An 18364-nucleotide genomic window follows, 5' to 3' on the forward strand; every position below is an offset into this window, starting at 1 on the left:
CACAAAATGATACATTTGTCACTCCTTTATTTGGTTGATATTTGTGTTCTGTCTTCTACAGAGAAAAAGGATAATGGGAAGAAACAAGTTTTACAGATAATATGAAGAGGTGGCTAGAGAACTTTATACTTATACTCCTGTAGAAATACTGATACTTGATTGAAATTGTAGGCTACATAATAAGAGTAAATTTAGGAAATTAATCAAGTATAAGTAAAAGTATTCAAGTACTTTTGAATGTAAATCATTAAGATCTTTGCATGTTCCAAATAATTCCCCAAAAATGAAGTGGGAGGCGGTTTTCACATGGTTCTTGCAAAATCAATAATCAATCTCTTTTTCTAAGCTTGTATCAACAAAGAAAAATGTTTAAAATGATCAGGTTTTAATGTAAATAACAGATCTTATTGTACTCACTATTTATATGACTAAAATAAATGTTCCTCAAGTAAAAGCTGTGATAAACTAATTGAAACATTCCAGCATTCAAGCAGAAGCGAAAGCGTAGATTTGCATGTTATTCCTCAAAAAAGCAGTAGGCTATTTCTCAAAAAATCCACTCAAGCTCAGTAACTAGAGTTTTAATCAGTTACTCTCCATCATCATGGTCGTAAATGCTGAAGCTGTGCCTGTTTAAAAAAATGGAAGCTGTAAACCTAAAGCACTACAGTCAGGCTGGAATATGTCTGAGCTGAATGAGGTCGTGCCTCCTCAGGGCGCGATGGTGACGGACGCCTGGCCGTACACCTGCCTGAGAGCGGCACAGTCCAGACTGACGATCAGCCTGCTGGGACCCGCCCTCCGGGGGGTGAATATCTCCGTCCAGGTCAGGGAAGAGCCTCCTGTGATCAGACTGAGGAGGAAACCAGCAGGGGCCGGGTTAGAGACCGTCAGTACTGTGCTGATTTTTAGTATCTCTATCAATTTTAAGGCATTAAAAGACACTCAGAGGTATTGATATTTTTTGTGTGCTCTGCTCACCTGTAATATTTGAATTTGGGTGACATGACTCCAGGTCCTTCCATGCGAATATAAACGCCCTCCAGGTTGAAGCTGAAGGGGTTGGTAAATTCCACAGTCGCCATCATCTCTTCGCTCACTCTGGCCACGCCGGACACCTACAGTACAGACAGAGCACATACAAGCAGGATATACAGTTATACAGTTCAAATCAACTTAAAAATCAACAAAATAGTGTTCGGTATGCCATTAAACCACTTGAAATGCAGTGAACACATACCTTTGTTGACCGAAAGTAAGAAAAAATGGTTGCATTATTCTGATTTTCATTATTGTGTTGTATCTATTTATGTTCTTATTTTATTTTTAAAAGGTGCTATATGAATAAAGTTTGATTGAGTTTGATTGATAACTCTAACTCTTGCATGCCCTCAGAAGAAAATAGTGGAAATGACTAAAATATACAGTACCCAGTGCTGAGTAGACTACATGCATTAATATGGCAGATACCCTCAGTTTAAATCATTTGGGCCTCCAGCATATCCCACAATGCAATGCACAACAGGTTATTTTGCCCTCTCCCCCCCTCTGAGTGGAGTGAGAAGAATGCATGTTGACATTTGGACACTTTGCTGTGTGGGATGTGTATGGAAAAAAGCCAATTCCATCGATCCAGCGGGCTGCCATCTTTTTGCACACGGCCAGCTAGCTAAATGAGATGTGATGGGTCTAACCAGGTCTAAGCAGACTCTGTGTGAAGCGTAATTTAAAACCGTCTGACCTTGACAGAGAGTTTGGGATTGTGCAGAGTGACGACTTTCATGGCAGAGACGATCTGGTTGGTCTCCTTGATTTTCCCCGTGGCGATGAAGTGGAGGTTGGCCTGTTCCACCAGCTGCCTCATGTAGCTCTTCGACTGGACCTGCACCACCTCCTTCACACCTGCAACACACAAACACAAACACACATTTTTGGTGTTGGTTCCACTCTCAGTCCCAGTTTTGGTCCCAGTTTTGGCTCTAGTGCAGTGATAAAATTTGTCTTATGATGAAAATACCACTTCTAAGCACTGGGCCAATATTTGTTTATGCATTTTCAGGGAAATTGTGTTAAATTGTGATGGTTTTATTAATTTTAAATGGTTTTCTAGCAGTGTTGATAGTATTCTTGATGCTGTAGTTGATAATGTTTTCTGTTGTGGCCCACTGCTGGTGAATGAATACCATGGAAACACAATGAAAAGATTATTTCTGAGTTTTGGTGTATTTTTGGTATTTATTTTGACAATAGTAGAGTTTTGTTCTGTTGTGACAGAAGAGAAAGGAAAGGATTGGATTACAAAAGCGATGTTCGAATAATACACAGCACACACACACACACACACACACGCACGCAAACACACACACCTCATTCCTTACTCACTTTTGTTGGCCTCGATGCTGACTCTGGGGGTTTTGAACAGGAACTCGGAGCTGGTGACTCCGGTGTAATACACCACACTCCCGCTGATGTAGGCGTCCACGGTGCGGCGCTCGTTGCTGCGGTTTACGAACTCCAGGCTGAACTCGAAGTCGTCTCCCACGCTGATCTCCAGCGAGGGCAGGACCAGCTCCACATCGGCCGCAGGCAGGTCGGACTTGTCTCGGTGGCAGCCGTACTCCTCTGCCTTCTCCAGGACGGTGCGCTCCTCATTGCTGCCTGGGTCGGGGCAAGAAAAGATGATTATAATGAATTACAACAATAACAATAGTACCTTTCTTAGAGGACTATACCGGTATTTTTCTAAGTTTGTGCCAAACGTCTAGGTTGCCTGTCGTCTTTAAATTACTCCTGCTGGTGTCTGCACACAGTCAGCATAGTTGGAGATATCAGGGCTCGTTTGCCTTCCTTCACAAAAAGCCATTTGCTGCCATTCATTCTGATACAGTATGAAAAACAACTTCCACAGAGCGAGATAGTCCATCACAGTAAACATGAAGCCTTCATTTGGTTTTGTCAAAGTTTCTGTTTTATCGTAATTTTCTCGCGCCCAAATTGAGTGTCAATCAACTGACACCCACAGGAAGAAATGAAAGTCTCTGCCAGGAAATAATCCCTCGCTTTACAAACTTCATTGTCACATCCATGTCTTTTTATTAAGGGTGACAGCGGTTTATTTTAAGCTAGGTTTGACACCATAAAGTTTGTATTTTTAAAACGACAAAAAACAAGTAAATGTTACAAAATCTAATTCCATATAGCATGCATTGCAAAATGATAGAGGGAAATGTAGAAAATGGGCTATAACTCAGCATGTAGGTACCTTTTTTGATGACATTTCAGAGATAGATTTCTTTTAAAAACAACTTTCTGTTTTTTGTACTGTGCAGTACTAAAATTGTTTGTCATTTTTCTCAAGGTTTAAGAGTCTGAAATGTTTTTTCCCTTCTTGTCTGCCTTCATTGTAAGAAGAAAAAGCAGAAAGTGGAGGATTTTGTTTCACTTTCTGGTTCAAAACTAGCTGCTGCTTTGTTGTCATAAATGTCAAATGCCATCATCCTCATTTAGGAATCTAGTTTTTGCTTTTCTGGCATGTGGTCTACGCTGCTTCTCTCTTCCTCTCTGCAGGACTTCTGCCTCCTCTCTGACCTTCGGGAAACTTGTACAGCTCGGTGATGTCGCGGCGGGTCTCCAGTCCCGGAGCTTTGGTCAGAATCAAGCGGCCGATGTGGGACCGGTTCACTTTGACCGGCTCCAGGGTGCCATCTCTACTCCGGGAATAAAACACCACATCACTGTTCACCTGTGGGGAGAAGGATGCAGACAGTCCCCAAAATGAACCTACTGATGTTGAGGCCCAGAATATCCCTGAAATACAGCTGGTGAAACTAGCTGGCAACAAGTGATTTCCACTTTCCCAGCCATAATAGACAAATATATAGAAATTGAACTTGAAAAGTTGTAGTTTAAGGGCACTCACCTCAGCAAACACAAAGGCAGCATCGAATGGGAAGCATATCTGACCGTGTTTGATGGCCTGGACTGATGCAGGGCCACACCTGTACATCCCTTGGTGGATAATGGAGAAGTAGATTAAATATTGATGTGCCATCAATACAGTATATTCACTTTTAACCAGACTCAAAACATAGACAACAATGGTCCATTTAAAGCACTGCATTTGTTTATATAGCCTAGTAGATCTTAACTGTACAACCAAGTTGGAAAATTGTTTTATTCATGTTCCTTTGCAAAACGATATCAATTTTGGATTTTACAACCTGCGATTCCTCTGTTAATATTTCCAAAACACAGATGATTCTACCTTAAAAAAATGTGTGAGCAAAGGTTCCCTAAAGTTAATAGTGCCCCATAATGTGCTTTACTTTAAAGCCAGCAATTATTTTGTCAGAGTAGGCGTCAATTTTTTTCAAATAGTGGATATTTTATTTCATTTTGGAAGCAAACTCTTCATTCATCCTCATTACCATCGCTGGTCTCCTGCGGTGTGGCGTCCACAACCTGCCAGCCGCCGAGCCCTGCAGGCAGGTCTGGTCTGGACATGAAGCACTCGTTCCAGCAGTGGTAGTTCCTGACAACATCATGTTAAATATCAATATTAAAATCAGTATAACAAAAAAACGGTTTCGTAATTTATTCTTAAAATTGTGTGTTAGCCTACTAATTGAATAACAGTAGTGTAGGAAGTCTGTCTCAGATATGTGGAAATTATTATAGTGATAGAGAGCTAAACTGAAGATTGCCGTGGTACCAGATAGAGTCTCTGGTGCGGTTGCGGTCGATTCTGCCGTTCTCATCCAGGATGATGTCGGTCCTCAGGTTGCCGTCGTTGTCATGGGCGGAGTAGAAGTTGGTGACGACCCGGGACGGGATGCCCAGACAGCGCAGGACTGGGACAAAGAGCCAAAACAGAGCCACAATATAATGACTGGTGAAGAGAGGGATTAAGAATAGAATAGAACAAACATTTCCGTGTAGACCAACAGAGACATGCAGGGTAGACGAAGAACTGATGATATCAACCACAGAGGTTGAAATTGAAGAAAGGAAAAAGTTTCAATAAATGCAGGGAGTTTGATTTTGACTAAACTACCACATAATAGAATAGAATAGAAAATGTAGTTTTTTTTACTGTCTTTAGCACTATAGTCTGTTCTCCAAGTTGCAGCTTGAGAGGAGTCAGCTCAAGTTAACCTAAACAAGTAGTTTGTTTTTGCCATTGTTAGCTAGCTAACTAGCCAGCAGGCTAATATAGCAAAGCAACCAATGCTAATGTTAACAAATGCAACTACAAGCCTCTACCAGCGTTAACATTTGCTTCTAGCCTACTAGATATGTTAATCTAGTTAGTTAGCTAATGTGTTTACAAGAAGACAGTGTTAGCTGCTAGCTAGCTAACAAGCTCACAAAATTGATCAGATGTATCAGTAGGGAAATGATCAGTTCCCAGTCAAAAACAGCACAGAAAGTAAACATGTCTATTCAGTTATTTTGAGATGGCTGAGTTCTACGTTTAGAGCCACTGTTGCCCAAGAGCTGAGGATCTCCAATATGGCCGCCAAACGGTGTGTTACGCCACCTGAAAGCTCTCTATAGAAGAAACCAGATCTCACAGGTGTTGAAGACGGCGGCGTAGACCCAGCACTGGGCGTAGCAGACGGGCATCTTGCTGCCGGAGTAGTTGAGGAGGATCTCTGTGCTGCCGGTCCAGGAAGTGGGAGCCACTCCGTAGGTGTAGTCGCCGCTCCAGTTCCCCTCCAACACACCTTCCTCATCACGGGCGTTCAGCTGGGAAGGACAGAGAGCAAGTCAGTACACTGTAGTTCTGATGAAATGTAGCATATGGATAATGTAGTGTAAATTAGTGGGATATATTGATGTAGTAAATAAAAAGTTGGGTAATCTGTGACCTCCAGTCAGTGATCATCATAAGGCAAACAACCACCAACATTAACAAACATCAATTATGTTTTCAGAAAAGTAGGCTATTATAATGTACTTTTGTTGACTGTTTTTCTGCTTAAAAGGCCATATCTTCATGTAAATAACACCAGTTTGATACTGCTTACTACAGTATGATGTATCCTGTATAGGGTTAGGGTTAGGTTTAGCCCTAAACATGCGTCGGCCTGTGCCTTGCCGGTGGCTCCCTACACAACTGTCCAGTTGTTGGATGAGGCAGGGGGAGTCATGGGATATGTTTTTACAAACCTAAACCTAGACCTAGACCTAACCTAAGCTAACTTAACCCTTAAAGTCGAGATGAAACAGCATTTCGAGAGTATCTAACTTCCGTATCATGACGTATTTCCGAGTGAAACAGGAAAGACAGGCGGGACATAACGTTGGGAGGAATTTGATTTGAACGTTGAAAAGTGGGTGTGCTGTTGCTAGCTAGCTAACTAATGAATCTTAGCCTCTTAGCTCTGTGCGCTAAAAGTTGAAGATGGATTGATGGGTGGATGTCATGATATTATTGGTTGAAATTAGTTACGGGCATGCTTACGTAAGCACACGGCATATTTTGTTTTACAGGAAGAAAACATGATCGAATTTTGATATAAGAATACAATGAAATTGATTTTTGGTATTTTTTTTGGCATATATTGTTAAATAGGTGCACAGTATGACCGGGGATGTGATCTAAAAGGGTTAAAAAGGCATTTTTCATTTCATCTCGTCTTTAAAATCTCATGTGTACATCGCTTTGGATAAAAGCATCTGCCAAATGGGAAATTGTAAATTGTAACCCTGTTTATCTGTATATCCTGCACATCTGTAAACCATTTTACTGCATATGTGTGTTTTAGAGGAGGTACAGTACATCAACTGTGTTTTCTCACCAGGGCAGAAGCCTTCCTGGCCACCTTGATGGGGTCTCCTCTGTTGGTGATGGGCATGTCAGCTCTGTCCATGATGTACAGACAGGCATCCAGGACTCCATAGTCAAACTAGGAACAAACCAAATATTTAAAAAAATAAGTCCTCAGTTGGCGTTTATAAACAAAAACACATCTTTTGCATCATAGTGAGTGTATGAATTGTAGTAATGCCGTTTTAAGTAAAAAGATAATATTTCAGTGGCACTTCCTTCTTGTTTTGGACTTGGAATTCAGACAGTGTCATGTATTGGACTCAACTAATGATCAGTTCAATCACTTTATTCCTGTGGTGTAATCAATAGGAGTTGAGTTGATTCCAGCGACAATTAGAAACCAAATCAACTCTAGAAATTTGGGAGTTGGGCACCACACTTCCTTGTTTTGGACTGAAATTCACATGTATTGTACTCAACCAGTGACCCATAACTATGTGCTTTCATTGATTTTTTTTTATCAATGAGTTTTAAGTTTTCTATACCTGTCCATAGTTCCAGGCTCTCTCGGACACGTCGTCAAAGGCTCCGTGGTAGATGATCCCCATCTCATTCAACACACACTCATTCCTCTCCTCCTCATCATCCAGAAACACTGCATCAGCTGACGGATACCAATAAAGTACTTAATTCAAAACCTATCATGTGAATAAAAGCATTCATAGACATAGACGCCCTTAAAGTCCCCATAAAATGAACTCCTACCACCTTTACTTCCCGGAAAACATCACATATCTTTAATGGTGACCTTATGCTGCACCAGGAGGCATAAATAAAAACTCCAACCAATAAAACATCACAGATTTTTGAACAGTCCCGCCCCTCTGCCCCTCCCATCAAATAAAACTGCCTTTCTCTCCCTAACTGATATCTCATTGGTTTAGAGTTTTGAATGATCCCTCACTGTGTTATGTCCCGCCCCAACATCCTGTTTCAACTGGAAATTCATCAAATGAAGGAAGTAAAGATGCCTTCCATGTGAGACTGACACCCAGCTCAACTCATAGAATTAGAATGAATTTGCATTATAATCCTCCAGTTAAAGCTCAGTGGTTAAATAAAAGAAAAATGGAAAAAAACCCAACCTGCCACCCAGGGATTGAAGAGGACATAGACATCTTGGGTCTCCTCCCGCCTGGTCCTGCGGATGCCGTAGGGCGTCGCCACGGCGACATACAGGTGGTACTTCCCCACAATGCAGTTCGGCGCAGGGGTGATGCCCATGGTGACCACGTTGTCAGAGCTGTCCACGATGCGGCCGGCCCAGGGGCTCTGACGCTCCTTGGTGGGAAAGACAGGCATGTAGGTGCCCTTGCTGTAATGAGGGGTTTTCCCTAGGTGCGAGAAAGTGAGATGAATAGCATTATATTAAGAAGCGAAAGGGGTGTTGACGTTAAAAAGAGAGAGATCTTTGTCAGTTATATTAGAAAATGAAGCCACCTTGGCTCCATAGTAATTTGAAGAGAACACTTGGATATGTATTGCGGTTGTACTACAGCTCTGTAACAGTCATTTCAGAATCCATGAAATCATTAATTTTCTTAAAGGAGACTTCTTAAAGTACAATCCAGTTTCCTTCATTGAGACAGGAGGACATTTGAAAAGATAACATTGATGGGGAGACAGGATGGAGTCCTTAGGAAGTTTGATCCTTGATCAGCATTGGGCAGCATGAAAATATCTCAACTGGTAGATGTTTTAATCCAAAGCATGTCACAGCACCATGAGTACAAACAGCTTTATTACAGGTATTTGTGATAGAAATTGAACTCTGAACCCTTGCATCCTTAAAGTGGCTCCAGACAGGATTTCTTTGTACTAACTCACTTGTCTCATCAATCACAAATGGGGACTGCAATAGAGAAGAGCATCCCTTCCCATTGAATTGAAATACTGTAATTCGACCTATTTGCCTAAATAAAATTCTGGTGTTGGGCATGTCCGCTGGCAGGAAATCTTCTCCACGCACAGGAAGTGACGAATCGAAACTTAAAGGATAAGGCTGGTGTTTTTTAATGCATTTCTTGTCAACAAATCCTATGAAAATAACAAAATCAGCCATAGAACTCCATTGTATTAAAAAAACAAAGAGCCATGCCGTTGCTCTGGGCAACATATTTCATCATTGCGATGCACCGGGCCAGCCGACTTTTTCCTCAAACAACTTAATAAGCCGACCGTAAACACATTATCGATCTCAGGAAAGTAGTTCCGTAGAACCGAAAATAGTCCCCGTCGTAATGAAGAATTTGTTCCCATTTGAATTTGATTTGGTAATAACTACAACAGTCTGACTTTTCATGGTAACAGTTAGCGATTTTAAAATTTAAACTATGTCTTTGTGAGCTGTATTTAAAGGTTTTTAGCTTACAATTGGAGCCAATGAGTTCCGGTTTGAAGGCTAAAAAGGGAACGTGGGAAGTCGGAAAGTAATGGGAGTAGAGCAAACGCATTTTGTTATTTTCATAGGATTTGTTGACGATAAGAAATGTATTTAAAAACACCAGCGTTATCCTTTAACAACTAAATACAAAACCATCTCTTAAACGGAAGCGAGCTAACAGTCCATCGAGAGAAAGCTGGACTCACCGACTCACGTTCTTTTAACCATCCCCACCCCCAGAAAGAAGAATTTAGGTCCGAGAAGTGAGCATTTTACTGATGTCACGTTACATGATTTCTGGGTAATAAAGTCCTTCAAACTTTCAAAAATTCAATTATCTTTTGCTGCCACTTGGGGCCGCCAAAGTGCAAAGTTGCCAAGTGCTACTACTACTTTAATGCCATATTTTACCATGACCACATGATCCAGAGGTAAGGGGATTAATCACAACTTTTTGTTCTGCAGGATCGAGAATTCCCCTTTACACTACAGTATGCTTGGCTCACCGATGACAAACTCCACAGCGAACTTGTCCTCATTGGGCTTGTAGGGACGGTTGAAGGTGATCTTGACCTGGAACTCCTGTCCTCTGCGCACGACAAGGAAGTCGGTGTTGTACAGCTCAGTGTGGTGCTGCAGCTTGTTGAGCTCATGTCCCCTCTTCAGCGTGTTCACATCCCAGATGTCCAGGAACTCTGGGTGGGCACAGAGAGAGAGAGAGAGAGAGAGAGAGAGAGAGAGAGAGAGAGAGTCAGAGACAGAGATAGAGATAGAGAGAGATTCACAAGTAGAAAGAGATAGAAAAATATATTACAGAAGCTCTCAAGATGGGTCACTGTTTCACCAATAAAGGACTGTGGCCACAGGACCACCCCAGCACACACACACACACACACACACACACACCAACACACACCACCATCACTCCAACGCCGTTGACATCCGTTGTCATTGCTGGCAGGGGGATATTCTTGCCCAATCTACCGCAAAAATTCCAGTCATTGCATTCATAAATTCCTGTCACATCTGGGTAAATCCCTGTGTGCTGCTCTTTGACGATAATGCAGAGTGGAGTGTAGCGACAAGCTCCAGGAAGTCGAGTGTCGGCTGCAGAAGCTATCCTGTTTGGACATCATTCATGTGTCAGTCATGTGCAAAGTCTACTGGAAACTGTGTCACTGTGGGGAAAAGAGCTTTATCTTCTCAAAACCAAGACACACAGTGACATCTGTCTTGTGCTCCCTCTCTTTCCTCTCTTTTTTGTCTTCTTTTTCTCCACGTCAATGACTTTGTTTCTGCCATTCTTTTTGACTCTTGTGTGCATGCAAACACACATACACACACACACACACACACAAACTAGTGGTGGAGGGTCAACCCCAAAAGACTCGATTTTTCTACTCCAACAAGCTTGAGAGTTGGGGACTTCTAAGTTTACTTCAAAAGTGAGCAGGCATTGCTTGCGTAGACTACTGCTCACTTGGAGAAACTACACATGTATACTATACCTTAGATAAGATAGATTGGGGCAAAGTTATTATTGCTCTTGCAACAGTATTAAGTATTTAGTTTTCTTAGTTTGCACAAATTATCTTTAGGTTATTCCTTCAAGAAAGCTTAGAAAGAAAAGGTCTCAAATGAAGCTTCCTATTGTTTAAGCAGCAGGAGTTGAGTCTATTCCAGCAACTCCCACAATCAGAAATGGAATCGTGCACCACACACACACACACACACACACACACACACACACACATACACACACATACACACACACACACACACACACACACACACACACACACACAGACACACAATGCCTCTCCCTCACCAGTCAGAGGTGGATATCCTCGGGGACCCGGTGCAACAAAGTACTCATACTCTTGTACGTCCGCTATGTCGGTGTTGGAGCTGGCGATGGGATCTGCGGAGCGGCCACGGTTCGTCAACTTGGGACGGGGGCCAGCGGGAACAGGAGGGGGCAGACTGGGAGTAGGGGTGCCAGCTTGGTCAGACATGGTGGCGATCGTTCAGGGCTGGATGTTCCCTCACAGGACTGGGGGAGAAGAGGAGGCGGAGATTGTTGCATGAAACCCGACACAAAAGGCTACATGCCAATTATTGATATGATAGATAGAGAGAAGAGAAAGTTCAAACACATTTTCCTTACATTTTCAAGTTTTACATTGACAGTCAGTATTTGGTGCACACAGAATACCTTAAGTCTGTGTTACTTTCAACATATTTAACATAACATGCCTTTTGTTGGACACTTTAGTCCAAAGTGTCTAAGAATTTTTAGCATGGGTGGGCCCAGTGGGAATCGGACCCCTAATCATAGGGGTTAGCTCTACCCATTGAGATACAGAGGACCGCAATGTGTGTGTGCATAATTTGTATTCAACCATATTTATGTGCATAATACAGGAAAAAAGGATAACAGTGCATCTTGAGTTGATGGTTCTAGCTGAAGCACAGGGTTGACTAATGCGTGTGTGTGTGTGTGTGCGCGTGCGTGTACAATCTGTCTAGTTGCTCACAAACCCATGAAACTCCACATCTGGATTTATGTCTAAAACATGCATGTCCACTGCTAATAACTGTCCACTGTCTTCCCCTTGGAATAATAATGAGGCTGTCTTTGTTGTCTTTGTGTATCTATACAGTTTCTTCCTCTAAAAGATTTAAGGTTGAATTCCCATTACGCTCCATTCATTCCTGCATGGTGGACGAGCTGTACTCCAACCCATCTGCTTTACATTTGTGGACAAAGTGGAAATGTGTGTGTGTGTGTGTGTGTGTGTGTGTGTGTGTGTGTGTGGGTGTGTGTGTGTGTGAGAGCGTCCTTGTTGCTCCCTTTTATTTAACAAGGACGGCTATTCAAAAGGGAATAGCTGTTAAAAACAAAGCACATTAAAATACTCAAGCTTATGAATGATGAAACTTGTTACATGTTTTAATGAACAAGGCAGCAGTTTCAAATACTTTTACATCACACGTGGTTTCCATGTGTGTTTGTGGCTTGGAGAGGAAAGGGGGGGGGGACGTTTACACTGTACAATTCCAGTAAGAAGCTGGTAAAGATAGACACTTTGTGTGTTTGGTGATTTATTTTCACCCTCACTTTGTAAATATTGTGACAGTCCCAGTGTTTTTGTGGTCACCGAATGAAGAATATTAGTTTTCACGCGGGGCATTAATCACATCTAATAAAAAACAAAGTTATGTGCGACAGGCAAATAATTCAATCGTCGCTGGTCAAACCACAGTGGTTTGATTTGTGAAATCAAATTATTATGGGTGTTATGGAGAAAAGAACAGTCGGCCTAAATTTACTTTTTTGAAATACCCACTGAGAAAAATAAAGAGATACAACATCTATTACCTAATATTGTATGCAGACAAATTGATGTAGGACTAATTAATTAATATTGTACAGTAGAAGAAGCATTAGTGGTAGATATATTAATACACACAGTAGTAGATATAGTTGTAGTAGTAGCAGTAATAGTAGTAGTAGTAGTAGTAGTAGTAGTAGTAGTAGTAGTAGTTGTAGTAGTAGTAGTGGTGGAGGTGGTGGTAGAAGAGTCTGTATCCCAATAGGAAAACTTCACTTTTGGCTCAAGCAAAGAATAATTTCCATTTAGCAAAACCTAATTCAAAGTCATGAAAAAATACTCTTAAAGAGTCTATAAAAGTGGCAACAATAAATCAAAACATAACTGACCACTTAAACAAATTGATGGGTTCAGTCTTAGCGCTGGGTGTGGACTCATCACATCAAACATAAACAAAGTCCCTGACTGTATTCAGTGTGACTCAGTAAATCCATAAAACATAAAACTAAAATGACATCAACCGTTCAAACCCCAGGGGTCGACCTGCAGCCTGCCTCTTACAGGCTGAGGGAGGGGGGGAGGGGCGGGAGGGAGGGAGGGGCGGGAGGGAGGGAGGGGGGCGCAGTTGCGGGTCAGGGAGGCAAATGATTGCCATGCCGATTATGTAAGCATGCGGTAAGGGTGTTTTAACCGTTAAATACACAACAGCTGTTTTCATGAAATGTCAGCATGGTACTTAATGCGTCAGCTTTGTGGCACAAACACCTGCCTGAGAATATACGGCTCACTGTTGCGTAATGCGGGTGTGTGTGCTAGTCAAGGAGACAGGTTTGAGATGCTGTTTGGCCAGAGGAGTCATCATTTAGCACAGTGAAAGCTCTGTTTTCACCTTAACCACCCATGGCACAGATAGACATGGTTATACAGGCTGCCAGATAGACAGGCTGCCAGATAGACAGACAGATTGATAGGCAGACAGACAGACAGACAGCCTATACAGAAAGGCTTTATAAAAATGATGTATGGTCTGCCTTCTTTGTTTTGCATACGTTTTATGATACCTATACGTTTAATTGTATGAAAGCATTCACTTTCATAGTATGAAACTTATAAGCTTTGCATATAACCTACAAGATTCATACTAGATATTTGTAAAGTCTCACCTATGTGCATGGTTTATAAGTTATTTGCTATGAAAATGGACCCGTGCATATAATAAGGAACATAGTTTGACATAATAGGCAGAACATTCTGTATACAAATCTTGTTGTTAGACTCTTGTAAATCTTTTCCATATGGGAGACTCACTGACACACACACACACACACACACACATGCATACACACATTTTTAACAAGAAGTTTGGCAAATGCTGACACAGGAGAAACCTCCACACAGGTTTAATAGCTCTTCTCCAGGAGCCTTTTTGTGCTGGAGGAGGTTTTGGTTTCAACACATGCCAAACCTCTGCAAAGACTTTACTTTTCCCGGCACAAACACTCAGTAAATAAGGCGTGGTTCAACAGAGTGAGTCGGGCATGGACATTATGTAGATATAGAAAAACATGTATTTCTACATTTTGGAAAACTTTCATGCAAACAGCATCTACCAGGACCAAACATCTCTTTCATTTGAAGACTGAATGGGAGTTTTTATGTTTCTAAATCTAATAACACTTAATTTGAGTCATCTTCCAAAATGAAGGCATTTTCTATCAAAGTGAGTGGGATGATTGAAAGTGTGGTGCAGGCAGCCATTCAACCAAACCATTCATCTATCCAAAATAGTTCTCAAATTGCTCATATTAGCGTTTGCCACAATATTCTGCTTGCAGAAATGTGCAAAGAGAATAGTCTAGTCCTAAAATGTGCATGCTTGTCATATGGCATGTTCTCAGTCATTCACAATACTTTTCACATAAGTTACAGTTACTAAGTCCCTGAAGGGTTTTAATTTCAACAAAACAAAAGGTTGCACAACAAAACTTTTCAAATAACTCTTAGAAGTATCAACAAATGCATTTGTGTCCTCACATCTGTAAGGTACAAAAAAATAAAAAATTACAGTTACTAAGTTTCTAAAGAGATTTTTGGTGCAACAAAACGGTTTAAGAAGGCAAAAACAGAGGTTTAATTTACAAATGCAGTTTTCATATCTATGAGACACTTAAAGACACTAGACTAGCTGTAAATGCAGAGTGGACACACCTCAGTTTAGGGAGAAGCTGCTGTTGGTTGGAGTCGGTCCTCAGTCTGAGTCTCACACAGTCTGCTGCTGCTCCGCTAAACAGTCTTCTGCTTCTGCTTATATATGGGGGTAAGGAGGAGGTATCTGTGTGTGTGTGCGTGTGTGTGTGTGTGTGTGTGTGTGTGTGCGTGTGAAAGAGTAAGACCTTAGCAGGGAATAGTGGTCTCCTGGGTGTAACTGGTCAAGCCAACTTGGGAACAGGATGTGGAATCTGTCGTCTCTGTATAACCAGCAGCTGAACGGGGCCAACCAGACAAAGTCACTCATGGTCGACTGTGATTCTCACTCCAATGTGCAGCTGTCACACGGGACAGAGTTTGACAGGCAGGCTTGATGCCTTGAAGGGAATTATCTTTATCCTATTTCTGCAGAAAAGGGGGAGAGAGTCTGAAGAAATCTGTTGACTCATAGTTTTTTACATATTGCATTTCTTTTTGGTGTTTCAGCAATGAAGGAATTTCCTCAAGTAGGGTCAAATGAAATACTGCTCCTCCTCTACTACTACTACCACTACTACTACTACTTCTACTACTCCTACTACTACTACTACCACTACTACCACTACTACCACTACTACTACTTCTACTACTCCTACTACTACTACTACCACTACTACCACTACTACCACTACTACCTCTACTACTACTTCTACTACTCCTACTACTCCTACTACTACTACTACCACTACTACTACTACCACTACTATCACTACTACTACTTCTACTACTCCTACTACTCCTCCTACTACTACTACCACTACTACCACTACTACTACTTCTACTACTCCTACTACTCCTACTACTACTACTACCACCACTACTACTACTACTACTACTACTACTACTACTACTACTACCACTACTACCACTACTACTACTTCTACTACTCCTACTACTCCTACTACTACTACTACCACCACTACTACAACTACTACTACTACCACTACTACTACTTCTACTACTCCTACTACTCCTACTATTACTACTACCACTACTACTACTCCTACTACTGAGTAATGAGTCTTGCTTTCTGCATTTATTTTTGCCAGTTATGATGCTCCTGTTCACTCCAGTTTGTCAAATTTCCATTACCTTACTGCAATTAATTTATTTCATTTTCAGCATACCATATTAACATAATTTGTCATGTGTAACAGTGATAAAACCATGATGGGAAATGTGTCCAAACCCAATAAAAGAGCACAAGAAGTTATCAAATCCCTGACTGGAGCCACTAACACCTCAGTCTGTATCTCCCTCTACCTCAACCAATAGTGCAAGCCAGCCTGTGCATTATGTTTCTTTTGCGTTCATTCATTCATTCATTCATTCAGCTGTCTGCCACCACAGCAGAATAACTCCCAGCACTGCTAGAGAAAACATGAAAGTAAAATAACAGTTTAATTAAGCCCAATTTCCCTCGAAAACAAAAACGTCACGTGCTCCCAATGTTTAGAATTAGCGATTTTTTCATAATGTATCTAAAGGGAAACATTCCTGGCACTGCGACCATCACTAGAACCAAAACTGGGACCCAAAACAGGGACGGATGTGGAACCAAAACTAAAAATACCCCCCAAACACCACTGCTAAATAAAATTACAAAGGGAGCACTGTGTGTATCAATGCCTCTCATATCCAACACCAGCACTTATCGTCTTGATGTACCAGTTAATTCCAGGGCCAAACCAATCAGCAAATGCCAAAGCAAAGTTTATATATTACATTAAAAAGAATAATTGCGAGTTTCAGTGTGGATGTTGGAAGTTTTGAGGGCTGGAAAATGGGTTTTTTGATGATACGGTGTCTTTTACATGTCACTGGACTAGATGCTGGGCAGACTCGTAATTAGAATAGTAGTTAGGGAGTCCAGCAAACAGTAATTCATCTGACATTTACAAAAAACAGCACACATGTAAATGGCACCCATCGTGGTAATATTCACTGAACATTAAACAGAATCCAAAACAAGGTGAATGGCGTCAAATCAATACGGCTGATCCAGTCCTTTCCATAAACATTGGTTTGTTTTTATTAACCCTGACTGCTGCTGAGGAAAGGGTGAATCATAAAGGACGTGATCTAATGGGTGTGTGTGTGTATGTGTGTGTGTGTGTGTGTGTGTTTTCGTCATGGTACTGACTGGACTGGACATCAGTACATGTTGTACCATGTATGCAGCCAGGGACTCTTGGGTAGTTCTGACCACTGGCATGTTGCGAGGACATTGGCTGCACATACAATACAGTGACTGAGACTGTTATGAAACACACTGTTGCCCCAGTTTAGATGGTGATGGATAACAAGCAACTAATTCATCAATCATTAAAGGTTCTGTTGTTATTGGCAACCTGGGAAGCGTGCTTTTCATGTCGTTTTACTTGATTAATTATCAGAGGCCGAGAGGCTGAAAACTATTAAGAATCTCACAAGAAAAAAGCAAAAATTGGCAAAAAATCAGAAAAAAATAAACATGATAATAAATTTGATGGTAGACGTTTTTTTCCCCAATCCCATTTTTTCCTATCCCATACAATTTTTCCTATCCCATAAATCATCTTACGATTTATGGGATTTTGTCTCTCAGACCCAAATCTGAGAATATCTTCATTGTCAGATATGATTTGTCCAGAATTGTATGAATATATGTATTGTAGGTAGAGAGACAACAGTGAAACTATGATCAAAATAGTCAAAGCAAATTGTGTTGTCTTCTTGTAACACACTGAAGTTTAATAATTCATCAATTTGCTCGGGACCCCCTTGGACGCCCTCAAGGACCCCTGCTGGTCCCCGGACCCCACGCTGAGAACCACTGTATTAGACTATCTGCTTTGTGTTACAGTCAGTGGTGAAAGTAAGATAAGATAAGATAAGATGAGATAAGATAAGATAAGATAAGATGAGATAAGATAAGATAAGATAAGATAAGATAAGATTGCACTTTATTGATCCCCTGGGGGAAATTCATAAGTATTTAGTTTAGTATTGGGATCTTTTACTGCTGTTTGCTCACTGTCACATCCTCTTTTAAGTACACAGACAATACATCATCTGAGGCAGGAACTCATTACCACAAGGCCATATCTGCCCTGTATCTTTCAGCTGGTTGAGACTCTGAGAAGCAGAGGTGCCACCCACTTTACCACAGGACAGTATATGAGGAACTGTGCAGCTTTCACCGTAAAGAAGCTTGTTAGCGTGCATGTGTGTCTCAGCATGCATGTACATGTATGTGCAACGTGTGTGTGTGTGTGTATGGATAAATCCTGAAGAGTACTGTATGTGCAGCATGTGTGCATGCATCCTTGTGTGAGTCTGTGTGTTTTGCAAGCATGTGCATGTTCACGTGTGTAATAAAGCCAACTCTTAACTTCCTGCCGCCTTGAATGAGTGCAGTTCTGTAAACCACAGTGTGATCACATGACACCGCCGGTCTTCCACGTTCCGCGTTCAGTTGCGTCTGATTGTGCGGCACAATGAGCCCCAAAATCCTCACTTTGGATCAATTCATGACAGCGTGTTTCTTCTTCTCCTCTTGTGCAACGGCGATGAAGAAAGGCT

General features: G+C 41.4%; 1 protein-coding gene across 1 annotated transcript; it reads right to left on the reverse strand.

The window, feature by feature from the left end:
* Positions 1-23: 23 nt before the first annotated feature.
* Positions 24-11267, reverse strand: f13a1b (coagulation factor XIII, A1 polypeptide b). Its single transcript, XM_071918019.2, has 14 exons — positions 11047-11267; positions 9725-9913; positions 7921-8169; positions 7321-7439; positions 6804-6911; positions 5574-5748; positions 4712-4850; positions 4428-4531; positions 3920-4008; positions 3589-3742; positions 2383-2658; positions 1742-1902; positions 982-1118; positions 24-853 (listed from the first exon to the last, which is right to left on the reverse strand). Exons 1-14 carry the CDS (start codon positions 11231-11233, stop codon positions 712-714), a joined length of 2229 nt encoding a protein of 742 aa, XP_071774120.1. The 5' UTR covers positions 11234-11267; the 3' UTR covers positions 24-711.
* Between the last annotated feature and the right edge of the window lie 7097 nt (positions 11268-18364).

The sequence above is a fragment of the Centroberyx gerrardi genome, chromosome 23 (assembly GCF_048128805.1).
Source record: "Centroberyx gerrardi isolate f3 chromosome 23, fCenGer3.hap1.cur.20231027, whole genome shotgun sequence".
Lineage (NCBI taxonomy): Eukaryota > Metazoa > Chordata > Actinopteri > Beryciformes > Berycidae > Centroberyx > Centroberyx gerrardi.

What these genes read in the sequence shown, in the direction of transcription:
- f13a1b (XM_071918019.2), bottom strand. Translation starts at nt 11,233, where the DNA reads ATGTCTGACCAAGCTGGCACCCCTACTCCCAGTCTGCCCCCTCCTGTT. An exon ending in CTTCAATCCCTGGGTGGCAG is followed by an intron (nt 7,440 to 7,920) that starts GTTGGGTTTTTT and finishes GGTATCCGTCAG; the next exon opens with CTGATGCAGTGTTTCTGGAT. An exon ending in CGCCGCCGTCTTCAACACCT is followed by an intron (nt 4,851 to 5,573) that starts GTGAGATCTGGT and finishes TCTTTGTCCCAG; the next exon opens with TCCTGCGCTGTCTGGGCATC.